Source organism: Crinia signifera, chromosome 1 (assembly GCF_055691185.1).
Source record: "Crinia signifera chromosome 1, ASM5569118v1, whole genome shotgun sequence".
NCBI lineage: Eukaryota > Metazoa > Chordata > Amphibia > Anura > Myobatrachidae > Crinia > Crinia signifera.
In genome coordinates, this window is record NC_139217.1 from 94,692,112 (window position 1) to 94,709,285 (window position 17,174).

At 46.2% G+C, this 17,174-nt stretch overlaps 1 protein-coding gene across 1 annotated transcript in view; it reads right to left on the reverse strand.

The window, feature by feature from the left end:
• WWC2 (WW and C2 domain containing 2) overlaps nucleotides 1–2,699 on the reverse strand; it is a 190,367-nt gene extending 187,668 nt beyond the window's left edge. Inside the window, exon 1 of the mRNA XM_083170703.1 lies at nucleotides 2,141–2,699. Coding sequence (XP_083026829.1) covers nucleotides 2,141–2,268 — 128 coding nt within the window. The 5' untranslated portion in view covers nucleotides 2,269–2,699. The remainder of the gene's footprint in view (nucleotides 1–2,140) is intronic.
• Nucleotides 2,700–17,174: the final 14,475 nt, after the last annotated feature.

A 17,174-nucleotide genomic window follows, 5' to 3' on the forward strand; every position in this document is an offset into this window, starting at 1 on the left:
ATATGTTTATTACATTATAATTCAAGCATAAGATACATCAGTGATGCTGCCAGCATATTGGCCAATGGACAAACATGGAGTAACTCCAGACTGGTATCCGTCCGACTGCCACGCTTAGTCGACCACATCTAGATCGAAAGTAATGGAAGTAAGATGCCAGCGTTAGAGGATGGGAGTGTGGTCGACATGAGTTTTTCACATGCCGAATGTCGACTTGGATCATACTTTACTATCCAAGTGGACATAGAGTGAGCTGATAATAGTGTGCCGACCGTAGCGAGGCACCGTGCCCAAAGCATGGCAAGCGCAGCGATCCATGCGAGGGGACACTGTGCACATATACAGTTTCCATGGGGACCCCTGTGACATTCGGCACCAAGAAATGTGAATAAATTCATGTCGATCATCGATCACGCTCCCGTCGCTCTAACGCTGGCGTCTAACTTCCGGTACTGTTAACCTAGACACAGCTGACTATCTTTAGACGTCTAACTAGACTGGTTAGACTAAGGGTGGCCGAACATGGTACATCCAGACAGCGTTGATACGATATACCACAACCCTCCAGATTAAGGTGTGTGGAGATTCCATCCCGAATTACAAGATTTTGTAGTTACTTGATATAATTGAAGTAATGGGGCCTATACACGTAGCGAGTTTTGCACATTTTCTAAGTGATCTGACTAGATCGCTTAGAAATTAAGCACAAATCGATGTGTGTGTGCCCCACAGCAATGCACGACCCTGCGCATCGCTAGCACTGGGCTAGATATTTCAAGCGTGCTCGAATCTATTGAGAACACATGGCTGCGAGATGATCACTTAGCACATATTGCTGGTGCAGCGCTGTGTGTGTGCTGGGTGATGCTAGATTGCTCACCACAAAGCTGCCATCGCTACGTGTGTAGGCCCCATAAGTATCTTCATGGTAAAAGCATTATAATAATGGGTAAATATTATTCACTAACAAACAGGTTTTCATATGAACAAAATTCAAGTAAGAAATTGTTACTTTATTAAAAAATAAAGTGATAGATAATAGTTTGTTGTTTCTTTTAATGGGAAATGACTCCAATATCCTCATCTTTACAAGATGACCATTGTCACCTGGAATACATTATTTTAGGAATCGGTTACAGTGACTGAGTTGGTCTAGGCCCCATCTTCCCAAATCTCACAGTATAACAGTGCGTACGTTAATAACTCCACGAATCACTTTATTGTGTGTGTATTTAGTAAATTAGACCATACAAATGCTCTAACACATATCAGAATGGATGGAATAAACATCTGTCCAAAGTTAAACCTTCGCCACACGTTCCTTAGAAACACAAGTATTGACTATGATACCAAGCTTGGGGAAAGCAACAATAAATAAATAAATAAATAAAATGAAATGTTTCCACTTGAAAGCTATGGAGCGACGAGGAATCCGGTGACACAGGTATTTGTACTTGAAGTAACATAGCTGACATTTATAGCACACAATGCTGCGAGGCTCACATGTAACTACAATGGACACACAAAATATTCAGTCTTTAATCCCTCAGATGCCTGGGGATCCAGCAATACCCATGGCAGCAATTGTGATCACAACCACACAGCAGCAGAAAACTTTCCTAGTGAAATACTGGAGCCCAACAAACAAACAAACAAACAAACAAAACAACAATATTAAAAAGTCAGAAAGTAAATGGTAACACAAGTGTGTAGGGAGTGTGAGAAACTGGTGCACCCCCTCCCCACCAGTTAGGGGTATAGGCTGCTCTATGTTGCCTCACCACATTTTTCTCCCTCACAGAGCCCAACATTCCAGAGCTAGCTCCTCCTCAGTGCATTACCCAAAGTGACTGCTCCATATATGCCTCCCCCTTCCCTACCACCTCCCCCTGCCCTGCCTGCCTTTCTTCCCCAACTCCCTCCCCCTCCTCCAGCCTCAGTGATACAACATAACCGTACAACTCTGCAACAGCTGCTACACTGTGTTTCTTCTTCTCTGTACAGTGGGCAGCACCATCATACCATTCCCCCACTACATAACACACACAATGTGCAGGCAAGCCAGCCACCATGCACTTATTACAGGGGGTGGAGGGGTGCAGAATGCAACGGGCCACTTTAGGGTTACATGTCACCATACCTGTCTCTGGGGTCGATCCAGCTGGTCTGCCTGGTGTTGTGATCAATATAAAAGACCTTCCCGTCGTAATCTCTCGCTTCTTCCCAGCCATCCGGTAAAGGCAGCTGCCCATTCCCTTTCCTAGGCATGATCAGCCTCTGCAAACTCCTCCATAAGTACAGAAAGAGGTTGGAGGGGAGTCACTATGGGGGTATATAGAAATAGGAGGAAGCCTGCCTCCCACACCCCAGAATTGCAGCCCCCTAGGGTAATGCAGAGCGGAAGCCCCCCAGCTTGCAATCCAGCATGTCCTGCAGCATGAGGAGGGGGACTGGCAGCAGCTCCCAGGGCAGCAGCAAGGAGCCGTCTGGATTAGGATCCGGGGAAGCCAATAACCTCGGCCTGTTCCCAGCCACAAACACATTAGCATGAGATTAGCATCCGTCTCATTTGCATGCACATTCCACACTCCTGCATTCCTCAGCCTTAACCCTGTCTGTGCTGCGGCCGAGCTTCCAGCACCAGGGCAGGGCTGCCGCTAGTGCACTCGCTGTGGTGCTGCTGCTGCTGCTGCTGCTGCTGCTGCTGCTCCGGCCAGTGTGAATTTAGCAACTTCACTGTAACAACTGCCAATTCACTGGCTCTTTTTCACTGTTTTTTTTTTTTTTTTGCCCCACTTTATTCACTCCCTGTAAATACACACGTACTTTTCTCATGAAAGTTTTATAGACCTGTCAGTAACAAGTAAAAGTACATCCAGCTCCTATGTGTATACTGTATAATGGGCTTTATGGTAGAGATGTAAAGTTACATCTTTCACATTTGTATATTGCACACCTTCCCAAATTGTTCCCATATTTCCATAGCTCTTTTTTTTTTTTTTTTTTTGCAAATAGGCTTTTTTTTATTCTAAAGCACCTTGACTCCTGTTGGAGAAAGTGCGCTATATAAATTAAACTTACTTACATAAACAAAGACAGGGGCTGGCTGGCAACTTTTAGCCTGGGGGGCAAGTCCAGAGCACTGGCCCATAAGTAATAATGCATCGTTAAATGTATTAATAAAAATCTTGGGGGAGTATTTATGAATTGGTAATGTAGCCTGTAGGTACTTAAAAGGGGGTGGTTCTCGATGTCAATGTCTGACTATGATATGGCTGCCTATGCACGGCAGCATGGCCGTTTTAGTTTGCTTTGTAGCTAATTATGGACCTGCAGATCTTCCAAAGCCATGCAGGACACAGAAGGAGGTTGGTGAATCAAGTGACCATCCGCGGCTGGCTGCCGCGACCGCCGACAGTCGGAGACTCAAAATGCAGCCGAGGTCCAGGCAATACACTGGACCTTCATGGGCCTTTTTAGTATTTAAGGCATCCTCCAGAGCTGGCCCTAACCAAATTGATGCCCTTGGTAAGAGTTTGACTGGTACCCCCATCAAAGGCCTTAGTTCCAACTGTAACCCGGCACCCTTTAATGCAACTTTAATCACATTATATCACACAATAATGTATCTTATTCACATTGCACACCCCCTCCCCCCCCAATTGCTCCTTATTCACATTACTCCATGTGGTATTGCTCCTTATTCACTTTTCATTGCACCGCATTAGTCCCAATGGGGAAAAACACATTAGCCCCCTCAGGATTAAAAAATAATGTACATAAGCTTAACATGAAAAGAAACACATTGGCAGCAAAATAAAAAAATTACACTACCACTTCTTCACCGGAAAGAAATAAAGGGATTATGAGGGCAATTAGGAGCGTAGACTGGGACCACAATGTAGGGAACATCTGCCAGGCAGTGTGGTGAGAAACATGGGGTGAGAGTCACAGAAAATCAGGGATAATGAAGAGGGGTGGCAGCTAAAGGTTGTGCAGGGAGACACACTAGGGCAGTGGTTCTCAACCTCGTCCACAGTGCACGTTTTCCAGGTTTCCTCACAGACTCACAGGTGACATAATTAGCTCCACCTGTGATCTTTTAAAATGTGTCAGTGAATTATGAGTGCATCTGTGCACCTGTCAGGTGACGTGGAAAACGTGAACTGTTGGGGGTCCTTGAGAACCGAGTTGAGAACCACTGCATTAGGGGGACAGTGACACTTGAAGGGCAGGGACTAAGAGTAGGGGCAACGTCCACAAGGCACAACTGGAAGGCACATGGGGCTGAGACACTAAAAGGACAAGGGCTATGAGGAGGGGTGGCATCTCCCACATTGTGCAGGGACACTTTAAGGACAGGGGCTATGAGGAGGGGTGGCAGCTACAGGGTAACACAGGAGGGTGTAAGAGACACTGGGGATAGATAGCAATAGGCAGCTGTCCTTGCAGTTATCAGTGGAGTTAGTGAGTGGATGCACTGTTACAGGCTCAGCGCAGACTGAGTGCGCGGGGGATTTACCAGTTGGTAAAAGCAAACAGCGGGACTGAGGATCCAGAGTCCAAGGGCAGGGCTGAGAGCCGAGGAGGAGAACTGCAGCTGGGATGCCAATTCCTCCCACCCCTCCACCGCGGTTTTGCAGCGTATCGCACATCTTATAGGAAGGAGCCGGGCCACGGGAGTAAAGCAGGACCCCACCCCCGGTGGCAGCTACTGGGCTCAAAGGCCCATGGAAGAAGGGACTATTGCTCATGTGCAGCAGCCCTACTCAGCCTCCGGTGGCCATCTTTAAATCTCCTTGCTGCCCTCACTGATGCTACAGGCAGCTTCTGCTGCAGGCTCCCGCTGAGTTATTTGATCGGAACTGAAAGTTCCGATCGCTGTAGCCAGCTGTGCCTCCGTCGGCCGGCGGCACTATTGGATAAAGCGGCCCGGGGGCCACATGGCACCCTGCCCCCCTGCCCAGCCCTCCCCTGAACATAGATCTCTGTGGTAATAACTGTCTCTATTGCCCACAACCGGGCAATCAGGGCATGTCTCCTAGTTGTTGGACTAAGAAATCTCAGTCTAAAGGTGCCTATACATTAGTACAGTATGGCCCTTTTTTACAAAATATGGGGACAATAAATCGTGTGAAAAGTGTCATTTATTTCCAATTCCAATCTGATGCACAGTCAAGGAGATCACCATGGCTGCCACAAGGATTTGTCAAATTCTGGGGCAATGAATGGCATTGCATGCGATGCATCATACGCAAAAGGACGGGACACACTGTACATATGTGATCCTGGCTGCAGGCAGGGCTGGATTTAAGGTTCAGGCCTCTCCTAGGAACAAACTATTTTTGGCCGCCCCATGGACCCGGAAGGAGGGAGGCTTGGCTCTGCTGTCCCCACCCCTGCACAGCAGCCAATAGGCTGTGTTTTCCAATGGGTACCGGGCGGCAGTGGCTCAGTGAGCTGAGCGAGGGAGTCTTCGGACCGTGACGCGGTACCGCAAATATCATTCATGTGCATGGCCAAACAGTCACTCACTGCTGCCCGCTCGGCTATGCTGCTGCCGCTGCCTTTCACCCCTGCTGCTGCCCGCTCGACCATCCGATGCTGCTGCCAGTAGTCAGGAGGTCACTCCCCACGCTGTGACATACAGGCAGTCTGGCCTCACAGGTCTAGTGGCAAGTCCGGCCCTGGCTGCCGGGAAGCCCAGCGGCTCTACAGTGGATAGTTGATGAGGTTTCGCAGGCTACATGCAATACCTCGGCTTAGTGTATGGTGCCTTAACTCTCCCTTTACACTAGTTCAGTTGTTCCCAAACTGTGTGCCGTGGCACCCTGGGGTGCCTTGGTACCTTTTGTTGGGGTGCCTCGAGTTGGTGGTCCAGGACCAATTCAAATTAATTATTGGCAAAACCAGTGCTTGTGGCTGCAAATCATAAAATATGTGGGCAAACAGAAGCAAATCTTCTCCCTCCGTACATATTTTACCCCTTCAGTGGCTTTTTTTTTCCTTAAGGGAGCACTCCCCACTGGGGGAGTTTTTTTGGGGGGGAGAGATAGCTTAAAAACCCCCACTGCTACCAGGGGCCAGGCTGTGCCAAGCACTAGATCAGCCGCTGCTCGGGCCTGCCCCCGGCAACCCGGCTGTGTGCGGCGTGACTTTAGCAAGGTCACGCCGCACACAGCCAGGGGAAGGAGCCAGGGCCAGGCAGCAGGAGCCGGGCAGCGGCTAAAGCTGAGCGCAGTGCTGATCTCAGTGCTCAGCTCAGTGGCGCTGCCCGGCAAGAGTGAACGCAGGCAGTAGCACTCCCGAGGATTTTCCCGGTTTGCCATACTGGGCACTGGCGCATAGTCCAGAAAATTCTCGGGAGTGCCAGCAAAGAGGTTAAAGCTAAAGATGACGTATGAACACAATTTATTTTACTTATATTTACTTAATTTCTCAGTAAGAAATTTTTGGCTTAGGGGTGATGTGGATGAAATTCTGTTACTACAGGGTGCCTTGATTCAAAAAAGTTTGGGAACCACTGCACTAGTTAATACTAAGGGCCCTCTTCCTTATCCTTAATGGTTTGGATACACATGCAGAAACACTAGTATCCATATATTTTATGCAACAGGCCAACTCCTTTTAGAGACTTAATGGGGTTAGATTAATGTAAAGGTGTGCCATACTAGAGCCACCCAGCCCAACCAGTCCAGGGGCACCGCACCCCACACCACCCTAAATTGGGTAAAATTGGCCAGCAAGGAAATTCTATTAACACTTAGCACATTTTTTTTCTCACTAACACTATTTCTTTAATATTTTAATTAGAAATGAGCTGTCCGGATTCTGTGGAATCCGAACACTGCCTGCCGCGAGCTGTGCTCGCAAGTTTCCAGCTTTTCTTGGAAACCCGAAAGAGGCCGAATGGTGAAGTCTCATGTTGGATTCTCGTGAGACACCGAGCCTTTATAGGCTCGGCGTCACGAGAATTCGGCACTATTTTTGCCATGCTTCCCCAAGCAGCGCACAGCTCTGCAGTCTTTATTGTTTGTGTGTACTGCACCCCAATACACCATACTGATTTTGTCATAAATTATAATCAAACTTCAAAAGTTCCGTGTGTGATTGTTCTGCCTCATTGCAGTGTTGCGCAAGCTGCACCTTAAATGTATAAAAAAAATAATAATTTTGCTCTTCTTTATTGTTTGTGTGTACTGCACCCCAATACACCATACTAATACTGTCATAAATTATAATATAACTTCATAAGTTCCATGTGTGATTGTTCTGCCTCGCAGTGTTGGACAGGCCCCGTCCTCAAAAACAATTTTTTTTTTAAAATCTATATAACTTTTGTTTAAATGTAATTTAAAAATGGATAACAAACAGTTTAAAGGACCAAATACTCCAGCTCCAGCTGCTGCCATCATTCATGGTGAAGATTAAATGTTATCTACTAATGCCGTCGCTGATGCTCAACTCGGGCAAGTAGAGTTACCAACTCTCTTTTTTTTTTCTTGATATTCTTCTTATTATTATATGATGCACTATTTTGAGCATTGCTTCTTTTATTGTGGGGGCCCAAACGAACCAATCATTTCAGTCACAGGTTTAGCAGTCCCTCTGACTGAAATGACTGGTTTGTGTCCAAGATCAGGACCTGTGTAGAAGTCCCGTGTAAAGGGACACGGCGTGTCCCATTTACACCGCCGATGATCTGGGTCTGACTTGCCGCTGACCCGGATTTTTCGGCGGTGTAAAAGGGGTATTACTGTGCAGGGCCAATGTGAAGGTTAAAATGTTCCACCTCACCATTCCTCCTCACTTTAACCCCTGCTTAATCATCTGGCCCCTGATGATGTAGAGGCTCCTAAACTGTATCATTATGGATATTGTTAGTGGTTGTACCCTGAACTCTCATTCAAAAGATCTAGGTAGTTGACGATATAGTGAAATTTGACTGCATGATTACGGAGAACATTGATAACGATCAGGGGCGTAACGTCAAATTTTGCACCCCCAAGCCAAAACATCTGTGGCGCCCTCCCCTCCACCCCATCACACCCCCGGCCACGGCACACAGCCCTTCACCCCATCACACCCCCGGCCACGGCACACAGCCGCCATGGTAACTGGACACAGGGCTCCTTCTCCAAGATCCAACGACTTCCTGCGGCGAAAGTAGCTCCAAGCCTGGACCAGCGGCTCCATGTCCAGCCTGTCGCGTATCCCTGGCAACGGTTCCGGCGTCTTCTCAACGCGACAGTGAGGTCCTCCGGGAGGGAAGGGTTTCGCCCCTGCTTCCTGCTGCTGGCGCTGCTGCCTGTCAGTGGCCCTTATTTTGATTCGTGCGGTACGGCCCGCGTGCGGCCGTACCGCCGATGTTTTTCTTCTGCACATGCGCAGAGGTCAATCTGCGCATGTGCAGCCCCCTTCGCCGCAGACGGATTTCGTCCGCCGCAAAGGGGGCGTATAGGGGCGTGAGAGGCTTCATGCCCTCATTTCCCTATGTGTACGCCCCGCGTTTCATGGGCGTTCCCATGCAAACGCGGGGCGTACGCATGGTAATGAGGGCATGACGCCACTCATGGGGGCGGAAAGCTGACGTCGGCGGATGTCAGCTTTCAGCCCCCATACAAGCTACCACACGGACGATTGTCCGTGTGGTCTCAGCTTGCGGGAGCTGCCGCGGCGTGCGGCCCTGCCTTCGATGGTCGTCGACCATCGAATGCAGGGGGCAGCTCCCACCATGGTGGAGGCGTACGCCTCCACCATTTTCGTGCGGATCGCCAGCCGTCCGTGTACGGACGGCCGTGGCGATCCGTAGTGTGGGCGGGGATACGTCTGGTGCGGTCGGAGCCGCATATGCGGCTCGACCGCACCAACCAGAATAAGGGCCAGTGTGAGAAGTGCAGAGGCGGCCGGCAGCAAGATCAACAAGGTCCCTCTCTGCACCTTGCTGATCTTGCCGCCGGCCGCCTCTGCACTTCTAACACTGACAGCACCTGTACTGCATCGAACCCGGTGCCCCCCGCAGCACTTGCTCCACCAAGCAGTGGCGGGGGGTTCGGCATGGTGGCTATGCCACTAATAACGATATAGTGTGTAAGACACATTGTATGCTAAACGAACCGCATATGGGGAGTGATTCTGGTTGGTTTGCAAAAGAAACTCCTTCTTTAATTTACAAAACCATGTGCACTGCAGGTGGGGCAGATGTAACATGTGCAGAGAGAGTTATATTTGGGTGAGTTTTTTTGTTTCTGTGCAGCGTAAATACTGGCTGCTTTATTCTGACACTGTGATTTAGATTTCAGTTTGAACACACCCCACCCAAAAGTAACTTTCTCTGCACATGTTACATCTGCCCCACCTGCAGTGCACATAGTTTTGTCCATCAAAGAAGGTGCTTGCTTTTGCAAACCAACAGAATCACTCCATGATGTATCGTATGCGGTCCAGCCACCAGGGAGCCCAGCAGCTCCCTGGCAGGCAATTACCAAGGTGTCACATGTGTATAAGTGCATGGGGGCTTTTACAAATTCCTCTCGCACCTACATATCTGACCTTATCTCTCTTTACACTCCCTCACGCTCTCTTTGCTCCAAAATGCACACAACCTCTCCTGCCAATGGGTTACTTCCTCCCATTCCTGTCTCTGAGATTTTGGCCGCTGTGCTCTTTATATCAGGAAATCTCTACCCCTCCTTATCAGACTCCCCACCTCCCTACAAAACTTTAAATGTGCTCTCAACCACCTCTTCCTTAAACCCAGCCATCTCTCAATCTAAATTTCTGTCTATGATCACTTCTACCCCTTCTGTGTCAATCCTGTCTGTCTGCCCCTCCCCTTTACAAAGTAAGCTCTCATGAGCAGGGCCCCCTCAACTACTTTTTGCCACCTAATGCCACCTAAAAATTGCTTCATTGTCCTGTTCTGTTGAATGCAGTGTGTGATATAGAGCAGGTTGGATACAGTACGGGATATATAGGAGGTTGGATGCAGTGCAGGATATAGAACAGGTTGGATACAGTGCGGGTTGGATACAATGTGGAATATATAGCAGGTTGGATGCAGTGTGGGATTAAGAGCAGGTTGAAGAGCAATGTTTGAAGAGCTATTTTTTGGTCACGGCAAAATGAGGGATTTTTACATCAAATTGCACACTTTTACATGTGCAATTTGCGTTAAACATGCCATTTTGCCCATTTTCAGCACAAAAAAAATTGCACTGTCTAAAAAAATTGCACCCTATTACATTTTGCCCATAGTGTGTTGGATACAGTGCAGGTCGCATAGAGTCTGGGATTTAGAGCATGTTAGATACAATGGGGCAGATGTATTAAGCCTTAACAAGAGATAAATGCAAGGGTGATAAAGAGATATAGACATCCAGCCAATCAGCTCCTTACTGACTTTTTTCAAACACAGCCTGTGACATGGCAGTTAACAGGTGATTGGCTGGGCATTTATCTCTCTTTATCAGCCTTGCATTTATCTCATTTATCAGCCACTTCTGTATAAGCCTAGGGCAACTGGAACCCTTAATCAGGCCATGTCTGTTAGTATAAGAATAAAGGACAAAGAAAATGCAACTGCTATATCTCAAGATCTGACACCAGATTATGACTTTTTAGTCATAGCATTTTAAGCAAACAACACAATGTAACAAGAGACACAGTGAGAACCAAGCTATTACAGCTTCTGGAATGTGTATTTTGTGAACCTAATACTGATACAACTTCATTACAAGCAGAATGTAAGAAGTTTGGAAATTCAAGCTCAAGTGTTATAATTGTGACAAGTAGGTTACATGGCAATTAGAAAAAGGTGGATCCCGTGCAGAACGCGAAATGTGATGACAATTATCAGTAGGCCTTGAAATTAACAGATAACCACAGTAAAGATTCTTGGTATATCGATTCAGGTGCAACAAGGCTTTTCAGCTGCTATAAGAAATAGTTCACCAAGATATATGAGTGTGATTCTATCACAATTAATGGGATTGATAATAAAATATTGACAGCCACTAAAGTTGTGATAACTAAAGCTTGATTGACAATTGGGTCAAGAAACAAAGTCACATAAATCCAAAATGTATTCTATGTAACAGAAATGGGAACAATTTTTATTCCCAATAGTGTTCTAGAGCAAAGAGACCACAGAATTCAATTTTCAAGAGGAATGTGCATTGTGAGAAATAGAATCAGAACAATCATCGCTACAGACACAAGACACCAGCAATTGTATGTCCTTGATGCACAGCACTGTTATGATGCAATGGTGACAAGTGATTCACAGTAATAGGAACTAAGGCACAGAAGATTTTTTTCACCTCAGATATGACAGTGTTCAAAATCTGCAAAAAAGTATGGACACAGGAATGTCATAAATATTGCACTTTCTAGCATTTTCAACACTTTTCTCCCGAGTATCACTTTTTAACTAATTGTTTTTTCTACTTTTTCCTGTACCCCAAACAGCTTACCTTTTGCAGGACCCCAGCAGGAGCAAATGTGCAATCATTACTCACTGACATGAACCATTTGGGGTCTTGAGGACTGAATTTGAAAATCAATGGCTTAAGGTGGCCATACACTGCTGCGATGTATCGCAGCAGTGTATGGCCATCCGACCACCCCATGAGCCCCCCGGGACCTTCCTGGGTGGTAGGATAACATGTAATACATTGCATGTGGTCCTTTTGCATTCAATGTATTGCTCTAGGAATGCCTCAATCCCTAACCAAGATCGCGTACATGTGGCGCCAGCTTATCACTGTGTATGAGCGACATGGTGGAGGACAGCTGTCTTTCTGTAAGCTCCTGAGCCTGAAGACTTTAACCCACGATTACTGCTCTTACAGTACACTGCTCCAGCACCACTACCCTAAACAATCGTTAGTAACTGGTTGGTTATTGCCTGAATTAAAATCACTGGTGTGTAAAGTACTCTGCTAAATATCAAAACTGCAGACATTCCCAACAATATAGGGCATCTTCTTTATACCAACCAGGGATGCGGAGTGATGACCCTTGCTCCAAGGTCTACTGTATGATGGTGGTACTGACCCTTGTTTCATGTTCAGACAGAAAAGATTTCCTGTCCAATGGTGGCAAGTAGCAGGCCAATTTTAAATGTGCATTCTTTGCAGAGTAGTAGTGTCTCTACACACCTAAACAATTTGCACTCCCCAGGCAGCCATTCTGGTTTGGAATTACTCTGTCGTCCTTGGGAAGAAGTTTCATCATCTATGTCTTTTTGGATCTAGTGTAAGAATACTGAGTTAGACAAGTTGGGGCTGGCATTAAGATAAGTGGTCTTATGATATTCTTCCTTATATAGTAATATCACAGGAGCTTTTTTGGAGTATCAGTACTGAACAGAAATGGAAGTCAGGATGAAGCAACACACTAAGATTAGCTTATATACTGCCCTGCAATGAAAGCATGGTTGCCCGGAAACCTCCCCTCCTCTTGGCAAGTACCTTAAATTATGACAACAATAGCACTGGTATATAATATGATTAGTAGGGCTAGCACCACATCATGCAGTGTAAGGGACAGAACAGAGCTGCTGCACATGCCTAGTGTACCAGCTTCTTCTACCACATTTACTGTATGTGTGGATCTGAGTCCTCAAACTTCACAATGGACCAGAGAGTAGCTACCAAGAGGAAGAGACAGGAGCCTTACCATGAAGTGCAGCACTGGTTCTATTAGGTTTGTGTACATATTTATTATATGTTTAACCTTTTCCTGACCACTTATCTTATTTAAATGTTTGAAACAGCCTATACCATTTGTACTGTTGAGTATTGTTTCTATAAAAATAACAATTTTCGGGACTGCTACCACTCCCCCAGTCTCCCATAAATACTCTCCAATGCATGGGAGATTTTGGATTACATTTGGAAATCCCCCTCTAAAAATCCTGCATTTGCCACTGAAAAGGATGTTTCCTCAATGCATGGGGTATGGCTTTGCTGCAATAGGTGTGGCCTTGCAGGAAAAGATGAACTTTTACTTTATACATTGGCCAACACATGAAGATCAGTGTACTATTTTGTCCTAATCACAGGGGCACACTGGACTACGGGGTCAGCTGCCAGCGGTCAGAGTGGTGAGATGTGTCTGGAAATGGCAGGTGGTGCAGTGTTTAGCAAGGGCGGGTGGCCGGGAAGACGGCTTTGATGTATGCATGCTGCATGACCTCATCATGTCACGCATGTGTGCACACTTTTATTACTGCAAATGCAGAACGACCGTGAGACGCTTCCGGAGGGTAATAACAAAAATAAACTATGTTTTGGGTGAATGGGTGGTCCAATGCACTCCTAGTTTTACCTAGGCTTGCTGGTGGATCTTGCAATCAAGAGTGGGATCTGCTAGAGAAATATCTATGAATATGGGTGAAAGTTGACACCCTGCTGGTGATGAATGGTATTCAAAAACAGTTATTGGCTGTGCAAAATATAGGATAGGAGTGATGGATGGATGGATGTGTGCTCTGCAGGTTGTGGATGAGCATTCATGCTGCTACTGAATATGTGCATGATTAGCACACTGGAACTGTACTATACATTAGTGGCAGGTCCATAATTACAGGGGGGTCTAGTGGGTCATGTGCCCCGGGCGCTGCATGGGGGGCATAGTTATAACCCTTTTACACCAAAATGCACCCGGTTTTTTGGACCCAGCTTCAACCAGGGTCCGACCCAGCATTTGTGATCCCCGTGCAGAGGCAGTTCCTGAGCCGGCGTTTGGAGTTTACATCATCTCAGAGCATCAGGAAATCCACCAACCAGGACCCCTGCAATGTCATAGCCGCTCTGGGGGCAAGCCCAGCCCCAAGGTAAGCTGCTGGGCTGCCTCCTTTCACCTCCTGGCCCCCCAAGGTGAATGGATGCTGCACACAGGCATCCATTCACTTCCTCCCTGCCTCCGCGGCTGTCTGCACAGTACAGCAGACAGCAGCGGAGGCTGTGTGCGTCCCCTGCCCAACTTCCATCCTGACCACAAGATGATTTGGTTGGGAGGTTGGCCTCCCCCATTGGTGTAAACAGGAACCGGGACGGATGACCCGGCATAACCCTTTACAATGCCCACCAACACTACCCCTTTTACATTGACGCTGACCCGGGTCCACGGGGTGTAAAAGGGGTATTATTGAGCTGAGAGTCAATGTCACAGCAGAACACTGACTTCTTCAGTGGAAGGGAGAAGATGGCGCAGGAGCCACCAGCAAGCCGCCGCATTTGCAGGCTGGCTCGCCATGCATAATGGAAGGGATGTGACAGTTGGGCAGAGAGCAGTGGCTGTCCTGCTGGCTTCAGAGCAGTGGTCATATGCACAGGCCTGCATGCTTGAGAAAAGTAGCAGTGTGGAACTGCACAGGATTGCAGTCATACACTAGTAGGAGCTGATTGGGGGAATAGGAACAGATAAACTTAGAACTTAAGCATGAACATGGAATGTGCATCAGATGGTAGATACAGAAATCCATCCATAAATCATTAAGCAGAGCTGCTGATACTGGATCCAGAAACTGGTGAGATACAAGTTTAGCTGGCAAGCAGCAGCTACAAGTCAGTGGTTTATAGAGGGCCCTTTTTTCAATCAATGGTGCCTCTGGTCAGGTAGAAGCTGGCTGCACTCTAAGAAACCAGTCAGCTAAGTAGTCTAACATAGATGCGCCTATGCAGTGCTGAAGTCAGGAATAGGTGCTAAGGGCCCGATTTAGACATGATCACATGGATCAGCCAGCGATCAGTTTAGCCGCCACCCACTCCAGTTAAATCCCATCTTGCAAATCAATGTGCTCGCTGTACGAATGGATGTGTGTGGCAAAGTCGCAGCCCTGCAATCAGGTCTGAATTGGGCCCCAAGTCACCAGATCAATATGTTTACTGTAGATCTATGCCAGCAGAGGTGCCTCAGGAGATGAAGGGAAACCAACAGGTAAAGTAAGAGGGAGTCAGCCATTGTGTGACAGGAAGCGCATATCACTATGTCTTATACCAATACTGGACCTTTATAGTTACTGGGTTGTGGATTTGCGTGTGTAAAACTAAACTTGTGTGAATAACACTAAGTGGTTTATGTGACATCATACCTTACTTGGTGGAGGAGTCTTGGCCTCCACCATTGAGTGCAACGTCTACAGTGAAGCTACCAATTCACGTGTCTTTAGTGTCATGGTGCGGGGCCATTGGCTCTATCATCAATAAGTACCTCATGCTTGGGGCAGGCGCACGGCACTATTCATTTCATTGATGCAGTCACATGCCCTCTAGCACCAGTGGCACAGATCATAAAGTTCCTCTATATATCTTTCTGTGCTTCATTTGGTAAATCGGTATCAGTTCCCATACCTACAGCTGGACTTAAGATGATCATACATCAGAACGACCAGATTCCGATCCAGATCATGTCATGATTTCCTTTGAACTCCCTGGCAGGATCCCAGACTTCATTTCATATAAGATCTATCATAAGATCTGCAACTCCCAGCATACTGATCGTTAGCAGCATCTTCAGATCATGTGTGCAGCACATAAGAACATACAATCCATCTCACAACCCGCGGGCCCACGCATCGGATCGTAATCATACCAAAAACACCTCATGATGTGCACAAAAACACACACAATGCATCGTATGAGCCGTCAAAATCATGCATTCAGGCATGAAATCGTTCTGATGTATGGCCAGCTGTGTACAGGACTAGGTAGAACTTTATGAAATGGAAATAGGAGTTGCAAAAGTAACTGGAACCAGAAAGCAAATGGAACTGGAAGGTGACTGGAAAAAAATTGGAAATGGATTATAACAAATACCAGACTTGACCCAAACTTGACTGTAACTGGAATAGTAGCTGAAACTGGACTGGAGCCAGAATGGCAAATGGAACTGGACTGGAACCAGAATAGTAAGGGGAATCGGACTGGAACCAGAATAGTAGCTGTAACCGGACTGGAACCGGAATATTCGCTGGAACTGGACAGGAACCCGAATAGTAACTGGAATGAGACTAGAACTAGAATAGTAGCTAAAACTGATATGAATGAGAATTGAAACCAGAATGGTAGCTGGAGCCTGATTGGAACGTTGAGGCAATTGATTAGGTCAGTGCCTACCATGGGTGCAGGGGCATAACTAGATATTTGAATAGCAAAAGTTTTTAAGGGCCGAATATTTAGCAACTGATGGTAATAAATATATTTAAACATATTACTTACACAGTAAAGATGGGCCCCCTTCAGCTTTTGGCCCCATAGCAGCTGCACCCCGTGCACCTATGGAAGTTACACCCTTGCACGGGTGTTGTAGGATTAAATAATAATAAAAATACATGCACTCAGTTTACAGCCTAGAAGCTCTATATGTTATTTCTGCACAGTTCATTTGAACAAGATCGTGTTATCTTTTATTTTTTTTAGTTCTTTTTACTTTGGAGTTTGTCTGCCTTTATCTGTAATCTATATTAGTTTAGATTTGTCCTACTTTTATTCTAAGAACCCAATTTATGATCGCCTACAATGTTGTCTCGATAATTATAATTATTTATTGCCTTATTGCTTTAATAACATCATTTTTTTAATCATTTTTCCAGGCAGTTTATAAATTATATATTTTCCCGTACATTGGCTGCTGCGCTGCATGGCTGATGGGACAACCCTGGTTCCTGATACCATGCTGGTGAATGCGGCTAATTAGTCATATATCACACGCTGTATCATTCAGGGTATAGCCGAACGATATTTCGTCCATTGGGTGTAATGTCAGCTGACACACATTACAAATCACCCCAACCATAGAATGCCACATTAAGTAACCTGTACAGACTAAGCTATTAATAAAGTGTGTCTGTGAGTTATTTACTTGTCTCTACAATTGTAAAGCGCAACGGAATATGCTGCGCTATATAAGAAACCGTAAATAAATAGCATTTTCCCAAGTTGTCTCTGGTACCTATAACAAATGTAAAAAACACACCATTAATTTCTTGTGCTGAGTTCTTGCACTCAATGCTTCCACCTAGTGGTTATCTGTGTAGGCTAAATGAAGTTATACTGTACTTCTGTGCCCTATTTAGTTACCCGTAAATAAGGTTAGAAGTTTACATTTTGTCCCTTTACAAAATTAAGTTGTGCTACAGAACAAGAATTTCAGAATTACTGCCTCAT